The sequence below is a fragment of the Ananas comosus genome, unplaced genomic scaffold (assembly GCF_001540865.1).
Source record: "Ananas comosus cultivar F153 unplaced genomic scaffold, ASM154086v1, whole genome shotgun sequence".
NCBI classification, from domain to species: Eukaryota; Viridiplantae; Streptophyta; class Magnoliopsida; order Poales; family Bromeliaceae; genus Ananas; species Ananas comosus.
This window is the reverse complement of record NW_017893480.1, coordinates 50,564-68,698: the sequence shown is the minus strand read 5'-3', so window position 1 is coordinate 68,698 and position 18,135 is coordinate 50,564. Positions and strand designations below refer to the sequence as shown.

At 39.1% G+C, this 18,135-nt stretch overlaps 2 protein-coding genes across 2 annotated transcripts; one reads left to right on the top strand and one right to left on the bottom strand.

The window, feature by feature from the left end:
• The first annotated feature begins 702 nt into the window (after positions 1 to 702).
• On the top strand, positions 703 to 3,310 carry LOC109706138 (pentatricopeptide repeat-containing protein At4g30700-like). Its single transcript, XM_020226940.1, has 2 exons — positions 703 to 993; positions 1,087 to 3,310. Exons 1-2 carry the CDS (start codon positions 719 to 721, stop codon positions 3,149 to 3,151), a joined length of 2,340 nt encoding a protein of 779 aa, XP_020082529.1. The 5' UTR covers positions 703 to 718; the 3' UTR covers positions 3,152 to 3,310.
• Positions 3,311 to 6,512: 3,202 nt separating this feature from the next.
• Positions 6,513 to 7,990, bottom strand: LOC109706137 (hydroxycinnamoyltransferase 4-like). The gene has a single exon (XM_020226939.1). The coding sequence runs from the start codon at positions 7,844 to 7,846 to the stop codon at positions 6,518 to 6,520; it is 1,329 nt and encodes a 442-aa protein (XP_020082528.1). The 5' UTR covers positions 7,847 to 7,990; the 3' UTR covers positions 6,513 to 6,517.
• Positions 7,991 to 18,135: the final 10,145 nt, after the last annotated feature.

The window sequence follows — 18,135 nt, the reverse complement described above, 5'->3', positions numbered from 1 at the left end:
GTTTATGCTTTTCATTGATTTTTGGTAAAAAATAAAAACTCAAGCTACGTAAAATTTTTTTTATTTTTTCAGTGAAGCAAATAAATATAGATTTTTTGCTTTCAACTAAACAAATTTTGATGAAAAACTAAGTTTTTCTACAAACGAAAGACTACAAAATGTAAAATTTTTATTCCACTAAAAGTTAATTTACGAAAAATTATTTTTCACAATTTTACTATAACTAAACATAAATTATTTTACGAAAAATTAATTTTCACAATTTTACTTATAGCCAAACATTTCTTAGTATCGATAAATCTGTCACAACTATTCGTTTCGTTTATTTTTTATAAAATAAAATTAATTAAAAATATAAAATAATTAAATTTTAAATACCAATCGTCAAAGCGCTGTGACTGAAGATACTCTGTTGAACGGAACAAAAATTTTATGAACACCGTCCCCAAACTAATAGTTGGGGACAGTGCGAATGGACGCCATGTGGCCGAATCTACGGATGCTCTTTTCTGCTGCTCTTTTCCTCTCTTTTTAAAAACACGATAATTTTTTTCCTTTCCATTTGTGGCCGTCGGATGGGCCACGTGGCGCCTATCTGCATAATTCCAAACTAATTAGTTTGGTGACCATGCCTATAAAATTTTTGTCCGTTGAACGGGTGCGTATAAATAAGCTGGAGCGAGCCAAAGTTTAAAACATTGAATGGCTCTAAAAGTCGATGGTGAGCTCTTCCCGCCACCAGTCCCTCTCCCGCGCTTTTTCCTCCTCCTCCTACCTCCGCCTCATCTCCGGCGCCACCACCCTCCGCCACCTCGACGAGATCCTCGCCCACTCCGTCGTCTCCGGCCGCCGCCCCTCCGACCTCGTCTCCGCCTCCGCCCTCCTCCGCCGCGCCGCCGACCTCCGCTCCCCCGCCCCCCGCCTCCTCCTCCTCTTCTCCTCCCTCCCCTCCCCCGACCTCTTCCTCCTCAACCTCCTCCTCCGCTCCCTCCCCCCCCCCCCCCCCCCCCCCCCCCCCCCCCCCCCCCCCCCCCCCCCCCCCCCCCCCCCCCCCCCCCCCCCCCCCCCCCCCCCCTCCACCCTCCTCTCCCTCCTCCGCCGCTTCCCCCGCCTCCGCCCCAACTCCTTCACCTTCGCCTTCGCCGCCCCCGCCGCCGCCTCCTCCCTCCCCCTCGCCCGCGCCCTCCACGCCCGCGCCCTCGCCTCCGGCTTCTCGGCCGACCCCTTCGTCGCCTCCGCCTTCGCCAACCTCTACCTCAACCTCTCCCACCTCTCCGCCGCAGCCAAGGTGTTCGACGCAATTCCCCGCCCGGATACCGTCCTCTGGAACACCCTCTTGTCCGGCCTCGTCCGGAACTCCGCCTTCTCAAAAGCCGTCGATGTGTTCTTCCGAATGGCCGCTTCCGGCGGCGCCCGGTTCGACTCCACCACGCTTGCGGCGGTCCTCCCGGCCTGCGCGGAGCTCCAAGATTTGAGCTTGGGGGTGGGGGTGCATTGCTTGGGTGTGAAATCGGGCTTCGCCGATCACCCCCATGTGGTCACCGGTTTGATCTCCATGTACTCCAAATGCGGAGATGTTCCTGCCGCTACCGTCCTCTTCTATCTGATCGATGAGCCGGATTTGGTCGCTCGCAATGCTATGATATCTGGGTGCTCCTCGAACGGCCTCGTCGTCTCTTCGGCGGGCCTATTCAAGGAGTTGTTGGCTTCGGGTGGGATGCCGAATTCGAGCACCATGGTCGGGTTGATTCCGGTGTTTAATCCCTTCGGGCACGAATTACTTACCCAAACCATTCATGGTCTTGCGATAAAAGCAGGTTTTGATCTGAATTCGTCGGTGTCGACGGCACTTACCACCGTGTATTGTCGGCTGAATGATACGGTTTCTGCGCGGAAGCTGTTCGATGCAATGCCCGCGAAGGGCACGGCGTCGTGGAATGCCATGATATCGGGGTATGCGCAGAGCGGTTTGACGGAGACGGCGATTTCGCTCTTCCGTGAAATGCAGGTGCTCAACGTCCGGCCGAATGCTGTCACGGTGACGAGCATTTTATCGGCTTGTGCGCAGCTCGGAGCGCTCTCTTTGGGGAAATGGGTCCACCGGATAATCACGGAGGAGGATCTTGAGCTTAATGTCTATGTTCTAACTGCCCTAATCGACATGTATGCAAAGTGCGGGCGCATCACTGAGGCACGGAACATATTCGATGAAATGCTCGAAAAGAATGTGGTCTCGTGGAACGCCATGATATTGGGCTACGGCCTCCACGGCCAAGGTCTCGAAGCTCTGAAACTCTTTGATGACATGTTAGCGTCTCACATTGCTCCCAGTTCGGTTACCTTCCTATCGGTCCTCTACGCGTGTAGCCACGGTGGGTTGATTGATGAGGGCCACAGAGTCTTCGAGTCCATGACCTCCGATTACGGGCTCAAGCCGACCCAAGAGCACTACACTTGCATGGTCGACCTCCTGGGCCGAGCCGGTAGGCTAAACGAGGCCTTCGAGTTTATCAACAAATTCCCAGAGAGTTCTAGCCCGGGTGTTTGGGGTGCTCTTCTTAGTGCTTGCATGATTCACAAGGAGACTAACCTCGCGCAATTGGCGTCAACCAAGTTGTTTGAGCTAGAACCGGAAAATTCCGGCTACTATGTTCTTCTCTCCAATATATATTCGGCAAAAAGGAACTACTCAGAAGCAGCTTTAGTGAGAGCAGAAGCTAAAACCAAGAAGACGGCGAAAACACCGGGCTATACTCTTATAGAGATTGGCGACGTGCCGCATATCTTCACCGCGGGCGACCGAACGCACGCGCAATCGACAGCAATATACTCGATGCTCGAGAAAATGACCGTGAAGATGGTCGAGGCCGGGTATCGGGCCGAGACCGACGCGGCTTTGTACGACGTAGAGGAGGAAGAGAAAGAGCACATGGTGAAGGTTCACAGCGAGAAGCTCGCGATCGCGTTCGGGCTTATGAGCACGGAGCCCGGGAGCGAGATTAGGATCATTAAGAACCTTAGGGTTTGCTTGGATTGCCACAATGCTTGTAAGTTCATATCAGAGGTGACACACAGGTTGATAGTTGTTAGGGATGCTACCAGGTTTCACCATTTCAGAGATGGGGTTTGCTCCTGTGGTGATTACTGGTGATTTCCATAACAAATTTTTTGTTTCCAATTAGAGATTATATGTAATCAAATTATAATTTTTCCTTTTTCAATTTGATTTGTTGCTCATGTATGTTGCAAGGAAAAAAAAGTGACAGATACACCAATGGAAATTATATCTGTTATTGAATTTGGATTAAAATCAGTAAGTAAAATTGGAGTTCCTGCTGTCACAAAGGCTCACTAAGAGATGTGTTTGGTTCTTCGGAAAATTGTGAAAAAANAGGGTATTTGTGATATTATCAATTTTAGAAGGGTATTGATGAAATTAATAGTTTCTAGAAGGGCATCTATGAAATTATCCCTATATTATAATAATATATACACATATATAATATAATTAAAAAATAAAAAATAAAAAACTCATATTATACTCTTCCCATGATTCCATGAATATAGTGATCTTTTGATAACTCAAAACTTATGAATTAAAAAAAGTAAAGTGGGGGAAAAAATATAACTGGGTAGCGAAAAATAAAAAATTATTTGTAAAAGAAAAATGAACGATAAATAAAAGTATAGTCGCCCTACTTTTCTTTTTTCGTATTTTACTAAAACAAATATCGAAAGCACCAACTTATATATATATAGTAGGCTAAATTATAAAAAATCCTCCCGTCAAAATTCGATTTTTTATTTTTTTTCTCGTCATTTAAAAATCTATACTTTTCCCCCTTATAAAATAAAAAATATTCACAAAGGAGTACGGTGTGAACTGTTATGACAAAATGACTATTTTGCCCCTTACCATTTTGCCCCTCATCATGTTCACAGAAGAAAAGACTGAAAGCATTTTTGGCATAAAAAATATATATAATAATATTTTATAGACAGAACCCTAACGGATTACTAACTGCAGGGGATGAAGTGAATATTTTTTATTTTACAAGGGGATAAAATGTAGGTTTTTAAATGACAGAAGGGGAAAGTGAAAAATCGGGTTTTGATAGAAAAGTTTTATGTATTTTAGCCTTAATCATATTGTCTTTATCAGATTCGTTGCCATCTCCTATGATAGTATGAAATTACTTTGCGATATGTTTTTTTGTTGTACAACTAGGGTTGGAAGTTGATAGGATATTATAATATCAAACAAAAGCATAGCTGGATTCAGATGTCAAAATTGGCTATTCGATTGAATTTGAATTCATATACATACAGTAATAATATTAAAAACATTTCAAATTCAAATTAAAATCTGATTTTTCTTAAGATAGTTGGACACGGATTTGGAACCAAGTATCTGCATTCGTATAAGTTGATCACTCAGAAAAAAAAAAAAAAAGAAGCAAATATAATGTAAACACAATTCAAAATCTTAGTGTTTCATCTTCAAAATAAAAGTGCTCTGATCAATCAAAATAGCTATGTACTCATTAGAAGAGCTTGGTATAGTAAATTTGTAAACCAAATCAAAGAATTTGTTTAAATTTTTTTTTTTTTTTGTTAAAGGAAAGCTTTTAACTAATCATATACCTGATAGTTTCTTACCGCAAAGCTATTTTAAAACTCTGAAAATTTGATACGTATCCTTATTCATCCCTAATCTGAACTGTAATCAAATACAATTTGATCAAATAAGATTATAAAATTTAATTTATATTTAACAAAAGTACGTAAATCGTACTCATGTATTAAATATATATGGGTGCGAATATAATTTTGTTAAATATTTTATGCGGTACGTTGTTCCTCTAGGTACATGCAATGTTGAAAATAATCCCACTTACGTAACCATTGCCTACTACGTACGTATACATATGTGTTACAAGGTCAAAGTAAAAGGTTGGTAGGTGAATGATTGACCAGGACCCTGGTTGGTGGGTGGTTGACGAAACCAAATGTGGCCACCAATTATACATGGCCAATACCCGAATACATATGCATGTTGATCGAGTCAAAGAGGGTAGGTGAAACCCATTTTGTTTTGATCATATTAATTAATCCTACCTATGATTTGAAGTTTCCAAAAAAGGTGAATAAATAAATAAATAAAAGGACAAAATTGCTCGTGAATAGGATCTCCTCGAAGATATATGCTTGATTCATTAACTACCCTGGAGAGTACGTACGCACGTAGGTGGGATCCAACAAGTTTAATTTGTTTTCAAAGAGTTAAGGTAAAGAGCACATTAATTAATTGATTAACTGATTAGTACGAGATTTGGACCTGTGTTAGTTAATTCGCGAATTATTCGCGAATTTTTGAGAAAACAAATTAAACTGCCGAATTCGTATTTTTCCGAAAAATTAAAAAAAAAACACGTTTTTTTGAAAAAAAAATACTTATTCGCGAATTATTCGCCCAAAAAAAGGGCCTGTGCCCGGGCCCGCGCCAGCGCACGCACCCGGCCCGCGCTTGCGCCTACGCCCTGGCCCGCACCCGGGCCCGCGCTTGCGCTCGCGTTCGTTTCCGTGCCCCTTGCGGCTCGCGCTCGCTTCCGCGGCTCCGTGCCACTTGCAGCTCGCCCAAAACAGAGAGAGGTGAAAAAAAAAACATTTCCAAAATCGCAGCAAAAAAAAAAAAAAAAATCTTTTCGAAACGTTTGCTCTCGTCCCCCAAATTTAATCTCATATGTATTATTTTAATCTTTTATTTATTTAATGTATTATTTATTTTGAGGTATAATATAGTTTGCTTTTTTTTTACTTAATTAGCTTAATTTTATAGTTTTTTTTCTTATATTCTTAAGAAATATGAGTAATTATGCTAATAGCATAAATTTTGAGAGAAAAAAAACTTAATTTAATAGCCGAATTTTTTATCCTGAATTTTTAATTAATGAACGTATAATATCCGTATAAATCACGTATCCGAATAATTGACAAATCCGTTTTTTAGCTGTATTTTTCAACGAATTTAAAAATTAGAAGACGAATTTTATCCGAATTATACCCGTACCGAATTTTTGCCGAATCTGAATTAACTAACTATGAATTTGGTGCAAGGATCCTTAATTAATTAAGACAAATTAAAGTGCTTAAACAGCAAATGCATTAGTTAATGATTGTGTTGGAACATAAAATTCTATTTTATACACATTAAATTCTTACAGCATGTATATTAACTGTATAATTAATAACACGTATGGGAAACCAGCAGGAATTAATCAAGTGTCAAACACTTGATTAATGTGTGCATCACGAAGAGAGAAAATTAAAAGAGGAAGAATTAAAACAAAAAACCTCTCATGTATATATATATAGTTGCATGTTGCATGGCGCCGTGCATGCATATCACGTACACTGGCTAGCAAGCAAGCTTACTACGTACTAGTGGTAAAGATGTGTAGAAGAGGCCGGGTACCAATGTAGGGGGCGTGGAGCTGCTAATTATCATAAGTGCAATTCAATGCAATTCACAGGGATGATCGGCGGGCGCAGGCGATCCGTGTAGATCCTGGAAGAAGATCTTCTTGAAGGCGGGCAGGGTGTCGGGCTCGAGCGAGACGATGACGGCGACGCTGCCGTCGTCCTTGCGGGGGCTGTTCATGAGGTAGACGAATCCGCTGTAGTACATGAGCGCCGGGCCCATGAAGGTCGGCTCCCCCCACCCGAAGTCCGCGTCGTACATCGACATCCCCAGCCAGCTGATGACCCGCAGGCTCGACCGCGACACGCCGCTCCTCGGCAGCTTCATCATGTCCGTCGACTCCAGGCAGTCGATCAGCGACCGCGCGTACTCGTCCCCCTGACTCGTCGCCCCACGGATGCGCCGCGCCACGCACGCCAGCGAGGCGCCGCCGCCCACCTCCTCGACCCTCGCGACCACCGACGTGCGGATGACGGCGTTGCCGAAGTAGCTCGGCGGGAGCGGGGGCACCAGCCGGCTGCGCATGTCGATCATCGTGTACAGCCTCGTCTCCTCGTCCGGGGCCAGCCCGCGCGCCGCGCACGCGCACCGCCACACGTGCGCCACGATCGCCCGGAACGCCGACGCGCCCGCGGGCCCGCAGCGCGCCTTGAGCCCGTCGACCTGCCGCTTCGAGAGGGTGAGGATGGCGGCGGCGTAGTCGGATGCCGCGCCGGGCGGCCTCGCGGTCCGGTCGGGCTTGTACTCGACGTGGTCGTAGGCGACGGAGGGAGGCGACCGCGCCCTGAGCAGGGTGCGGTCGAGGAACGGCGGGACGATGGGGTCGGGGGATCCGCGGGCGAGGGCGGCCCACGTCTCCATGAAGTGGCAGGCGCTGCGGGCGTCGAGGACGGCGTGGTGCATGGCCGTCCCCAGCACCACCCCGCCGCAGCGCAGGTAAGTCAGCTGCAGCATCAGCAGCACGCGGGGGTCGCCGGCGGGCGGCACGAACAGGTTCCGCATCTCCTCGGACGGCGCGAAGTCGCTGAGGTCGTCGAGGGTGTAGCGGTCGGAGCGGGCGGTGACGAAGAGGGCGCCCTCCGCGCTGCAGTCTATCTCGATGCGGCCGTCGCCGTCGTTTTCGCGATCTTCCGCGAGGCGGCCCGCGAAGGGGTAGAAGGGGACGAGGACCTTGGACAGCGCGGCCTTCAGCGCCTCGGCGGAGAAGAAGTCCGGGTCGCCGTTCGGGCGGTAGAAGTAGACCGTCGGCGTGTAGCCTCTCCTCGCCGCCAGGTCGAGGTTCGACAGCCAGATCCTGTGCTTCGGCGTCTCCTCATTCGGGACTACCAATTCCGACCTCACAACCTCCACCATGCTGCTGCTCATATCTCTCTCTATGGTTCGATCCTAATTTAATTAGTTCGATCTTGTGTTTGCGTAAGCGTGTGAAACTATGAACGAATGAATTATGTGAGCACACCTTTTTTCCTCAGGAATTGGTGGTTATTTATAGTGGTTGGAGAGGGAGGCGTTTGAGTCCTGGTCGATGCGAAGGGGGGAAGTTTCAACGATGGCGTGCAGTGCAGTAGTAGATGCTGATTGGTCCTACAGGTAAGTAATGCGCGTGACAAAAATTATAAAAACATAAAAACAGGAACAGGAAACGAATTGAATAGGTGGGTGGGTTCGCTAAACATTCAATGATATGCATGGTTCTCTCATGACCCATCCAATAGTAGTGATCTATATGACTCATGCTTACATATGTGGAAGTTGCAGGTGGGGTATGTGAAACAAAGCCTAGAATTAAATGGGACCAAGTTAATAATGCTAAGAGACTGACATAACTCAAATTCAGGACCTCCTACCAGATATCGTGTGAAATAATCGTTATAATCTAAAAATTTAAACCGTTAAAAAACGATTTTTATATATTTTTATATTTAATAGGGTACACAGATCATTTATTTACATAGCACAACTTGTTGTTCAAGAACTGAGAAATGGGGCCATTGCTTAATTTCTATATATATTGGCCTTAGAACGAGTCAAAATATAACTGTTGACATGAACTATTTGAAACCGTGCATGTGCGAAGATGGTTCCTCTAACGAGTCAAAAAGAAAAAGAAAAACAAAGCAAAAAAAAGTTTGGTAGTTAATTTGGTGAACCCCACCCCTGATGTTAATTAGAGGGAACACTTTGGTAATGCCGTAGTTCCTTAATTAGCAATTGGCAAATGGTCCAAAGGTAAGGAGTCATGAGTGTTCATCAACGGAGGGTTACGGGACGAAAGGATGCGACAAATTTAATAAAACTGATCTTGAATCCAAAAGTTAAGTATATTGGTAGATCTGAGCTCACTAATATGTAGTAATTTTTAACTCTGTTATTAGTTATCTAGATGTGGGATTGTATATTCAAAAGCTTTTACTCTTTTGATCCGAGTATTCAAAAGGATTGAGTTAATTGTCAAAGAGTAAGCTAGTTCCACTGAGAAGTCCACATGCATGGATTCAAGTTAGCAACTTGACATTGTATGTAGCCAAGTCCATGTCGGCTCAATGATAGTTAGAGGGAATTAATTAGTATTGTGGGTTAGTTACAATGAATATTTAGAACTTTCATCAAACCAGTGGCTTTTGTTTGGTGCACAATTAATGCTTGGCAAGTTGAGCTTGAGCTTAGCCTAGCTAATTTGCTTTCACCCTTGATTAATCTCAATTCATATAATGATGTACACAGGAGTAAAGTATCTGATTATATTATATATAATAATACATATGATGAGAGAATTATTTTGAGTCGCAATAAAAGAACTCCAAGTAAATGATGTTAAGTACTGTTACGACAAATGCACAAACAGAAATGAAATGGTGAACACAAAATAAATAAACCACAAGTAGAAACAAAAGAAAACACATAGATTTATGTGAAAAATTCTTTTCAAAAAAAAAACCATGGGCAAGGAAGGAGAAAACTTTACTATCAAAACAAAAAAGAAAATACAATATTCAGATAGTACAACCAACCACGATCTCACGCCTTTAGGGCAAAAACGAAAAGGAAAACTCTTAACGGGTTTCGAATCCGATCNAAGGATAAAATTTGAAACTTTGAGATAAGAGAAGTATACACATACGATAATGTAGTCATTATAACATCCTATAAGGTTTTATCCTAGAGGTTTCGTAACGAATATCTTGTTAGGTATCATCAGGAACAGGGTGACTTCACTAACCGGTGGGTGGGGTTGATACACGGTGAGGAAGTTAACGGGTTGGTGAGGAAACGAAAAAAAAAAAAAAAAAAAAAAAAAAAAAAAAAAAAAAACCCCCACCACCTTTGTATAACTTAAACCGATTTGATATTTAGTAAAACTTAACTGATTGATGAGAAGTTTTAAAATTCAAATAATAGATTGAAAAATTAAATAAACTAAACTCAGCCATTTATTATAAAACTAAAATTTAAAATTTACGCAACATATACAAATGTATAAACTAATGACATGAAGTATGCTAAGAGTGTTAATATTTAAATAATTACGTTCATTAATCAAACTTAAAATTTCAGTTTGTTAAAAACTCATTGAGTTTAGTTTATTTAACTTTCACACCCATAATAGCTACGTTTTTCTAGATATCAAGCACATTCAAAACATGCAAAAATGAAAAACAAAAGCTTCCGTGGTCATTTGATAGGTAAAAAAGTTAGGGATGTGATTTTTATTATTTAGATATTAAAATATATTTTTGATAATCTTTAATGATCAATTTTATCGTTTCGTATCTATATAAGTTAAATAAAACCATATTTTTTATTAATTTTTTATTGAATTATCTTCAAAAGTTAATCAGATAGTATTTTTAAGTAATATATAAAAAAGATGATATATTAGTTACGGTGAATTATTTAAACAATCTAAAACAGATTTTGTCATTGAATTGTCATTATATTTCTAACTGTTTTTTTTTTTTTTTTAGATACTCTTTTCTTTTATCACGTTTTATACTTTCATTTTTTTTATTTAGATTTTATGTCATATCTTTAATTATTTTATATTAATATATTAATATAAAAACTTTTTTTTTTAACATATTATATCATTTTATTTTTATGTGTGATTTCATGTATATCACGTCGTATCATAATAAAAAAAAAAACTCTATATCCATCGTGCGATAGACGAAGCGAATAAAATGAATCTTTATTTGAATTGACTTTTACACTAGTCGATCCTAAGTTTGAACCCAGAGCTTATGGTTGGTAGTTTAGAAAACGGTGAACGAGATCTCTGCCAGCCAGTCGTATCATAATAATTCGGAAGTTTATTGAGTATTCTTCAAGATCCCTTTTTTCACCACCGGGAATCAGTTTCTGTTGATGATTTTCTTCCAAGGATTAAAGGTCCCATTCATTACCTGATTCTTTCTTTCTTTTTCATAAAACCTCCGCGAAGTAGTAGAATTTTCCCAAGTAGTGTTCATTTAAGTTTGTAAGATCCTGTTGTACATGTTTCTGTGTCTAAAACAACTTATTATGTTATATCGTCCGGGCCCTCTCCGATCTCAATCATGTCGTAGTTAAACTGGACCAGGTAAGTGTGAGACCTAAGAAGAGGAACCTACAAAATTCCATCGTCCAATCCAATTAATGTGTGGTGTTTCTTATTAAATTTCTTCATTTTGTACTAACTTGATATCGATTCGAGCGCAACCGAGTAAGTTAAAAGTTATTTTTTAATTAGGTTAACTGATGCTAGCTAGCTCGTAATATATTTCATATGTTTGATTAATGGATGTTTAATTTTTCTCACATCTACCTTTCCAAGGAACAAATTCCATTTTGAGTAAGTTGTTCTATGATAATGTCATGAACAATCTACACTGAGCTTTAACTATTAGCTAAGTTTAAGCCTGAAAAGCTGAGCGACTGTCAAAGCGCCACGCTGATTTAACCTCTTATTTGAACATTTCTTTTTTATTTACAGACACCACCCATTGCCTCCCGAGCCCGGTTGTTGGGACTCGGGCATCGGGTGGTGATTGTAAGCAGTACCCCACGTCCCCCGAGGCGGGGGACGCCATGCCTAGCCTAAGCTTTGGGCAATTCTCAAAAGGAAAAGCAAAAACGGGATTTCCGCACTCTAGCACCAACCAACATGATAGACTTATAACATAAAAGAAAAAACAAAACTATCATTTCAAAAGAGGAAGGAACGGGTACCAAAAAAAAAACTTTTCTTAAAAAGTGTATTTAGATACACAAAAGAAAACAAAGATGAACACCAAATAAATAAAACACAAGTGGTAAAGTAAAGACAAACACGTAAACAGCATTGTCATGAATTGTAGTAAATGAACCTCAAGAAAATAACGCTGAGTTTTATTAAGAGAGTAGTATACATAATAATATATATTATATTAGTCTATGAAATGAGGACACATGTAGTAATATACTTAACTCTAATTAGTTCCCACTTTCGTTTAATCGATCCGATTCGAGTTCGAGTTGAACGGTTCGTAATTAACACGTGGTTTGTTTTCGGTGACCAAACTACTTTCAAGATTTATAAGTAACATTGATTGGGTGTTATGATTAATTAAGGGAGATTGATAGTAACTCGGCTGTACCTGAACCGATGTATGTTACAGTTCAACGATTGAACTTAGGTACGTACACCTGAAGAGTCACCTTGATCGAATGAGAAACTGTTAATTGAGTTAGGAAAACTTATGAGCCTAGTTTTCTCATTTTCGAAAACTTATATGTTAGGGTGTAGATCTATTGATTATTGTCTCAATTTTTAATGATGTATAATCACTCGAGTCTAGATGGTTATATGAATTGAAAACCTAAGTTCTAGTCAAAATAATTTAAACAGCGTAGGAAAGCAGGGCATTGGGAGGCAACTACTTGTGAGTACTGAGGAATGGAAACCTGGTAAACGGTTAACGATTAATTCCTTGATGCCGTAATGGTTTCACAAGGGAGATTAATTGTAGTCCCCACCCCAAGTGGTTTAATTGATGGTTTGAAAAAAAACGAAACAAAAAGAAAAAGAAAAACTGAGCAATCTCCTTGGTAGAAGCGTGTACGTGCCAAAGTTTATCAAGTACAGTTGTCAATATAAAACTGAGCAAGATTCCGGTTATATATATCTTTAATTCGTTACCGGGGTAAAGAGTCAAGAACTTGTTGTTCAACACGATACATTTATTTACTAGACACATGGGATAATTTATATTTTTATATATTTTTAGCAAAAAATTGCCAAATTTAAAAATCTAATATTGCTAATAAAGTGTGCTATAGACCATCCTCCAGGACTTAAACTCAATACAGTCAGAGAATCGTAATAATTGAACCAGGGTAAATTAAGATCCGAAACAAAGTGTATGGGGTGGACGTTGAAGGTGTATACATTCGTACTCAGTATATCTAGTGATGATAACCTACCCAGTACTCTCTTGGTACGTATAGTAACTTACAAATCGCTTGGGTGGGTGGATAAGTTAAGCAAAGGACAAGGACAAAAATACAAAAATATTAAAAACAGTGCGCGTAATGAATGGACATCCTGGTTAGTCGTAGATGATGACGTGACGTGCGGTAGCAACTTTGAAGGGGGGAAGCGTAGCTGGTCCTGAGTTTGCGGAGGGAGAGGTTGGTGATATTTATTGGTGGTTAAGGACTCCTTTTTTCCACACGAGTGTATTAAGTAAGCAAGTATCAAAGTGTGCGAATGCGTTTGTGTTCTAGCTTGATTAATTTAATCCTAGCTTGGTATCTCTCTCTATACTCGTCGTCGTACCACCTCCAACACTCCAGCCTTAACCATCAGGGCTTACTCCTCTGCGGCTTCGTGTCCTAGACCGACAGCTTGGAGCTGGACCGCCGCTCCTCTCCGATGTGCGGCTGCCAGATGAAGATGGCGGGCTTGCCGCTGGGCCTGAAGAAGAGGCGGCTCCGCGACTTCCGGCGCGACAGGTTCCAGGAGCAGGGGAAGATGGGGAAGCGCCCGAAACTTCAAATACCCCCTTGTGTTTCACTTTTTTTCACTTTAGTACCATATGGTTTAAAGTGTATCAAATTAGTACTCTATAGTTTTGCACTTTTTAACTTTAGTACCCTGTGGTTTCGCACTTTCTCACTTTATTAGTACCCTATGCTTTCGCACTTTCTCACTTTAATACCATGTGGTTTTTAAACCATAGATTACTAACTTGATACAAAAATAAAACCACAGGATAGTAACTTGATATAAAAATAAAACCACAGAGTACTAACTTGATACACTTTAAACCACAGGGTACTAAAGTGAAAAAGTGCGAAACCACAGAGTACTAACTTGATATATTTTAAACTACAGAATACTAAAATGAAAAAGTACGAAACCACATAGAAAATTTTTAAAATTTTTCCTTTAAAATATAATAATAATATTTAAAATTTAATAATAATATTTGGAACATAATAGAATATAATAGTAATATTATTATGTCATCAGCAATATTATAGGGGACAACTCTTGAGGCACAGATAGAAAGAAGTGGTCTTTAATTTGTGCTTGGTCATTGTTAAATCGTGTTCCACGCTTCTCTTGCCGCTTTATGTGATCCACCAACTTCCCCAGAAGTGACTGCAGAGACAAGTGGCGATCTTAGACTAGGCCGCGTGCCGCGCTCTGTCGATGCGATAAAACACTCAGAAATATTACGGAGAAAGAGAAAGGACTCGGCCTTTTCAATTTTAGCAATTAAGCGTCAAACTAGAGAGATACGGAGTTTCTAGCTGGAGTTAACCAATTAATGTTTTGTTTTATTATGCTGTTATTGGATGCCACCAAATTCCTCTCCACCTACCTCAGTTTGATTATTATTATCAGATCTTTAATTGCAAAGCTTGAAAAAGATTTCTACTTTGAACTTTTGACTGCGGAATCGTTGAAAGGTGCTCATGATGAACAATAAAAAAAATATATATTTTTTAAGATAAAAGGTAAATATGCTATTCACTTCGCTTATTTTTTAAAAAATAAATTTAAATTGAAATGTGAAGTAACTAAATTTTGAATATGGACCTCGAATATTAACCATCAATCTCTTTGTCACTTACACTAGGAACAGATAGTAAAAACGAGTTTCAATTTTTTTTATTCTAATAGGCTAAAATGTAAAAAACTTCAACAATATTATTATTGCATGCAATAAGTTTTATACTACCAACAACCCTAATGCAAGTGCCAAAAGAATTTGATGATTAATAGCCAAGGTCCTAAGTTTAAAGTCCAGTCGCTTTATATTTTCAGCTATTGCCCATTTAAATATTGAAAAGTTTATAATTAATCTTCTTCATATTTATGTGATTTGTCATTTTGCTCCTTTTTGAAATTGTTCTGTGAGAGTGCCTTATAAAAAAAAAATCAATTTGTATAAAAAGCTCATCGGTTTTGTATTTTTATAAAAGTATATATTTTTTTAGATTTTACAGATTAGGTCTATATTTTAGTAAACTGACCAAAATATTCTTATTTTTCTTTCTCTCGCCTTTATCTCTTATTCATCTTTTTTCTTCTTCCTCCTCGCTATCAATTTCTTTCTCCTCGCTATCAATTTCTTTTTCTCTTCCTGCTTTCTCTCCATCCCCCTCCTCTTCCATCGCCCCTATGTTGACACCGTGCTCCTTTTTTCTACCTCGACCACACTTTCGTCGACTCTGGCGGCAACAATGTAGGCTCAGATATGGCTCAGATCGCGGAGGGCACAGCAGTGAATAGCGATGGCGATGAAGATATTGCAGGATTTGATGAGGACGGATAGAGAGAGCACATCGAGGCGGGAATGGCTATTGTGGAAGTGGACGAAAGAGGAAAGTGAGGTGGAAGAAAAAAAAGAAGACAAAAAAAAAAAAAAAAAAAAAAAATTTTCTAAAAGGACAATCATATACGCTGTGGTCGTTACAAAAATGCTAAGAAATAGAGAAGAAAAGAGTTGCATTGTTTGAAATGAAGTTGCGTGCTTATGAGAGTATTAAAGTTGCACACTATTTAAAGTATAACTATTGAACTATAATTATATCACATAAAATAAAAGTTGGTACTAAGACTAAGTTGCACGTATTTAAGATTTTTAATTGCACCGTTATTTGAGACAAATTGCATTCTCTGCAATATCAATTTAAGTTTCAAACAGTGCATTGATCTTATATTTTTATGGTTCAACTAATTAGTCTTCGTAGTCTCAAAGAATACAATTTCGTCTCAAATATTATAACCTTCTTTTCTTTTTCCCTCAACTGTTTTGACTTTTCATAGGCAACCGCGCACATGATTGTCTCTTTTTGTAGAAGATAAAATTTGTGATATTTTCTTTATATTTTTTTCTTTTTTCCCTTCTTTTTTTTCTTCTTCCTCTGCCATCAATTTTCGCTACAGTGCCTCTCCCGTGCCTTGTTCCTGATCGTGCTTCTTCCTTCTCGTTGTTCTCAAATTTTACGACCTCACTCGGTCATCATCGTCGTGCTGGTGCACGGTCTACGCTCTTTGCTGTAGCTTCAACCTCCGCATAACTTGTACCATATTCGCAGTCGGTTGCTCGTCGTCGATGTCGACGAAAGTGTAAGAACCTAGATAGAAAGAAGGAGCCACAGCGTCGATGTTGGATGGTGGAGGAGAAGATGGAGGAGGAGGAGGAGGAGCAGCAGCAGCGAGAGGAAAATTATGAGTGAGAAAGAGACAAAAAAATGAAAGGAGGGAGCTAGACTAAAGAGCCGAAAAATAAACAAGAAAGAAAGGGGAAGAGAAGAGAAATGAGAATATTTTGGTCGTACTAAAAATTTCAATCGATTTTTTATCTGTTGAATTTAAGAATGTGCATTAATTTTGTAAAAAGTACAATTGAGTGGAGTTTATGCAAATTAGCTTAAAAAATTAGTTTCGTCTTTTTATAAAGCGGAATATATATTTTTGGCCATGTTTGTCCATCTTTTACGTGCATGGGAAACAATTAACATTGATAGTATATATATAATATATATATATATATAATATATTATATATATCAATATATATAAATATATAATATAGTATATATATGGCATCTATATGCTTTCGAAAGTATCGGGGACCCTTCGTACTTGTAAGTGTTTCGATGATAGACATCCGATTGACGAACGCTCCATTTACGTATAATCTACCCTATTGGAAACTATTAGAAACCAAATTTTATAATTTTTTGACATGCATTTACTCAGCGATCAAAAGGTGCCAAACATATTATTTAATAGCCGTGTGGCCACTTTTTAAGTCAACAGTGTAAAATATCAAAATTACATGAAAATTTAATAGTACAAATTCTACGAACGTCATTGTAAGATCAATATTTCAATTTGAAATTTGAGTTCTTTATCATTTTTTTATTAGAATTTTATTTTCATGCCGTTCATTTTGAGGCTACTGGTTCACTAGGCAATTGAGTAAAAAATTCACTGAACATTTTCGGTTCTGATAGTTCAATAGCATAAATCATGTCTAACGGAACGATCGCCAAATCGGGACGCCAAAAATAAAAAACTGCCATCATCCAAACACAACTTACAAGTACGCGATGCGCCCCCGTACTTTCGAAACATAGGAGCACTATAATATATATATTATATATATATAGATGGATGATGATGCACTCTTAGATGAGAGACGAAGAGAGAGACGAAGAGAGATAGAGAGAGAGCTAGGGCTACTATACTACTCTATAGTACGAGCTTCGGATACTATAGTTGTGGTTGTCGACTTTAGGGCGTTCAAATTCAACGATCCACACCTTTAAACTGATTTAGGGTATTTAAAGCCTTTAGGAAGATAAAATTTATTTTTTTTTCGACATAGTTTACTTATATGATCAAACTATTATCAAAAAAAATTTTCAATTTTCAAATGGTATTATGACGGTTTGCGAGTTAACGGGTGGTAAAGAATCTAAAAATTTCTCAAATTTTGGATAGAAAATACTTTAAACATATATAGATTAAGGTTAATATTTCTCGATCTTTGAATTTAAAAGTTCCTATGCCTCAAATTTTAAAGATTATTCATTTTCACCTGTCATTTTGATATAATTTATTTACTAAGTAAACGATATCGAAAAAAACTAAAATTTTATTCCTAATAAATTCATATACCCTAGATCATATTTAACGGTGTGGATCGTTGATTTGAACGCCCTAAGATCGAAAACAAACACTATAATACCGGAGCTCGGTACTATATATAGTATAATAGCCTAATTATATATATATATATATATATCCTCTTTATTAATATCATTTTGTATTTGAATTTAAATTTATTCAATTTATATTATTTTCTTTAACACGAAATAATATTAGTCCTTAAGTTATTGTGAGGGTGATGCAACACACGTTAGGTCGCATTATATTATCATATCTAGATAAATTATTCCTTTTTATAGTAAAATAAACCCTTTGAAAAAGCTATGTATGTACGTATACACACGCATGGAATATATATATTTCCCATCAATGAATCCCATCAAACAACATATATGTACACTATATTATTAAAGTTAGGTGAGATTTCGTGAATCTCGTGTAATTTTGAAAAGTTTAATTATACAAATTAAGTGGAGTCACACGCATATCTTGTGCTATACAAC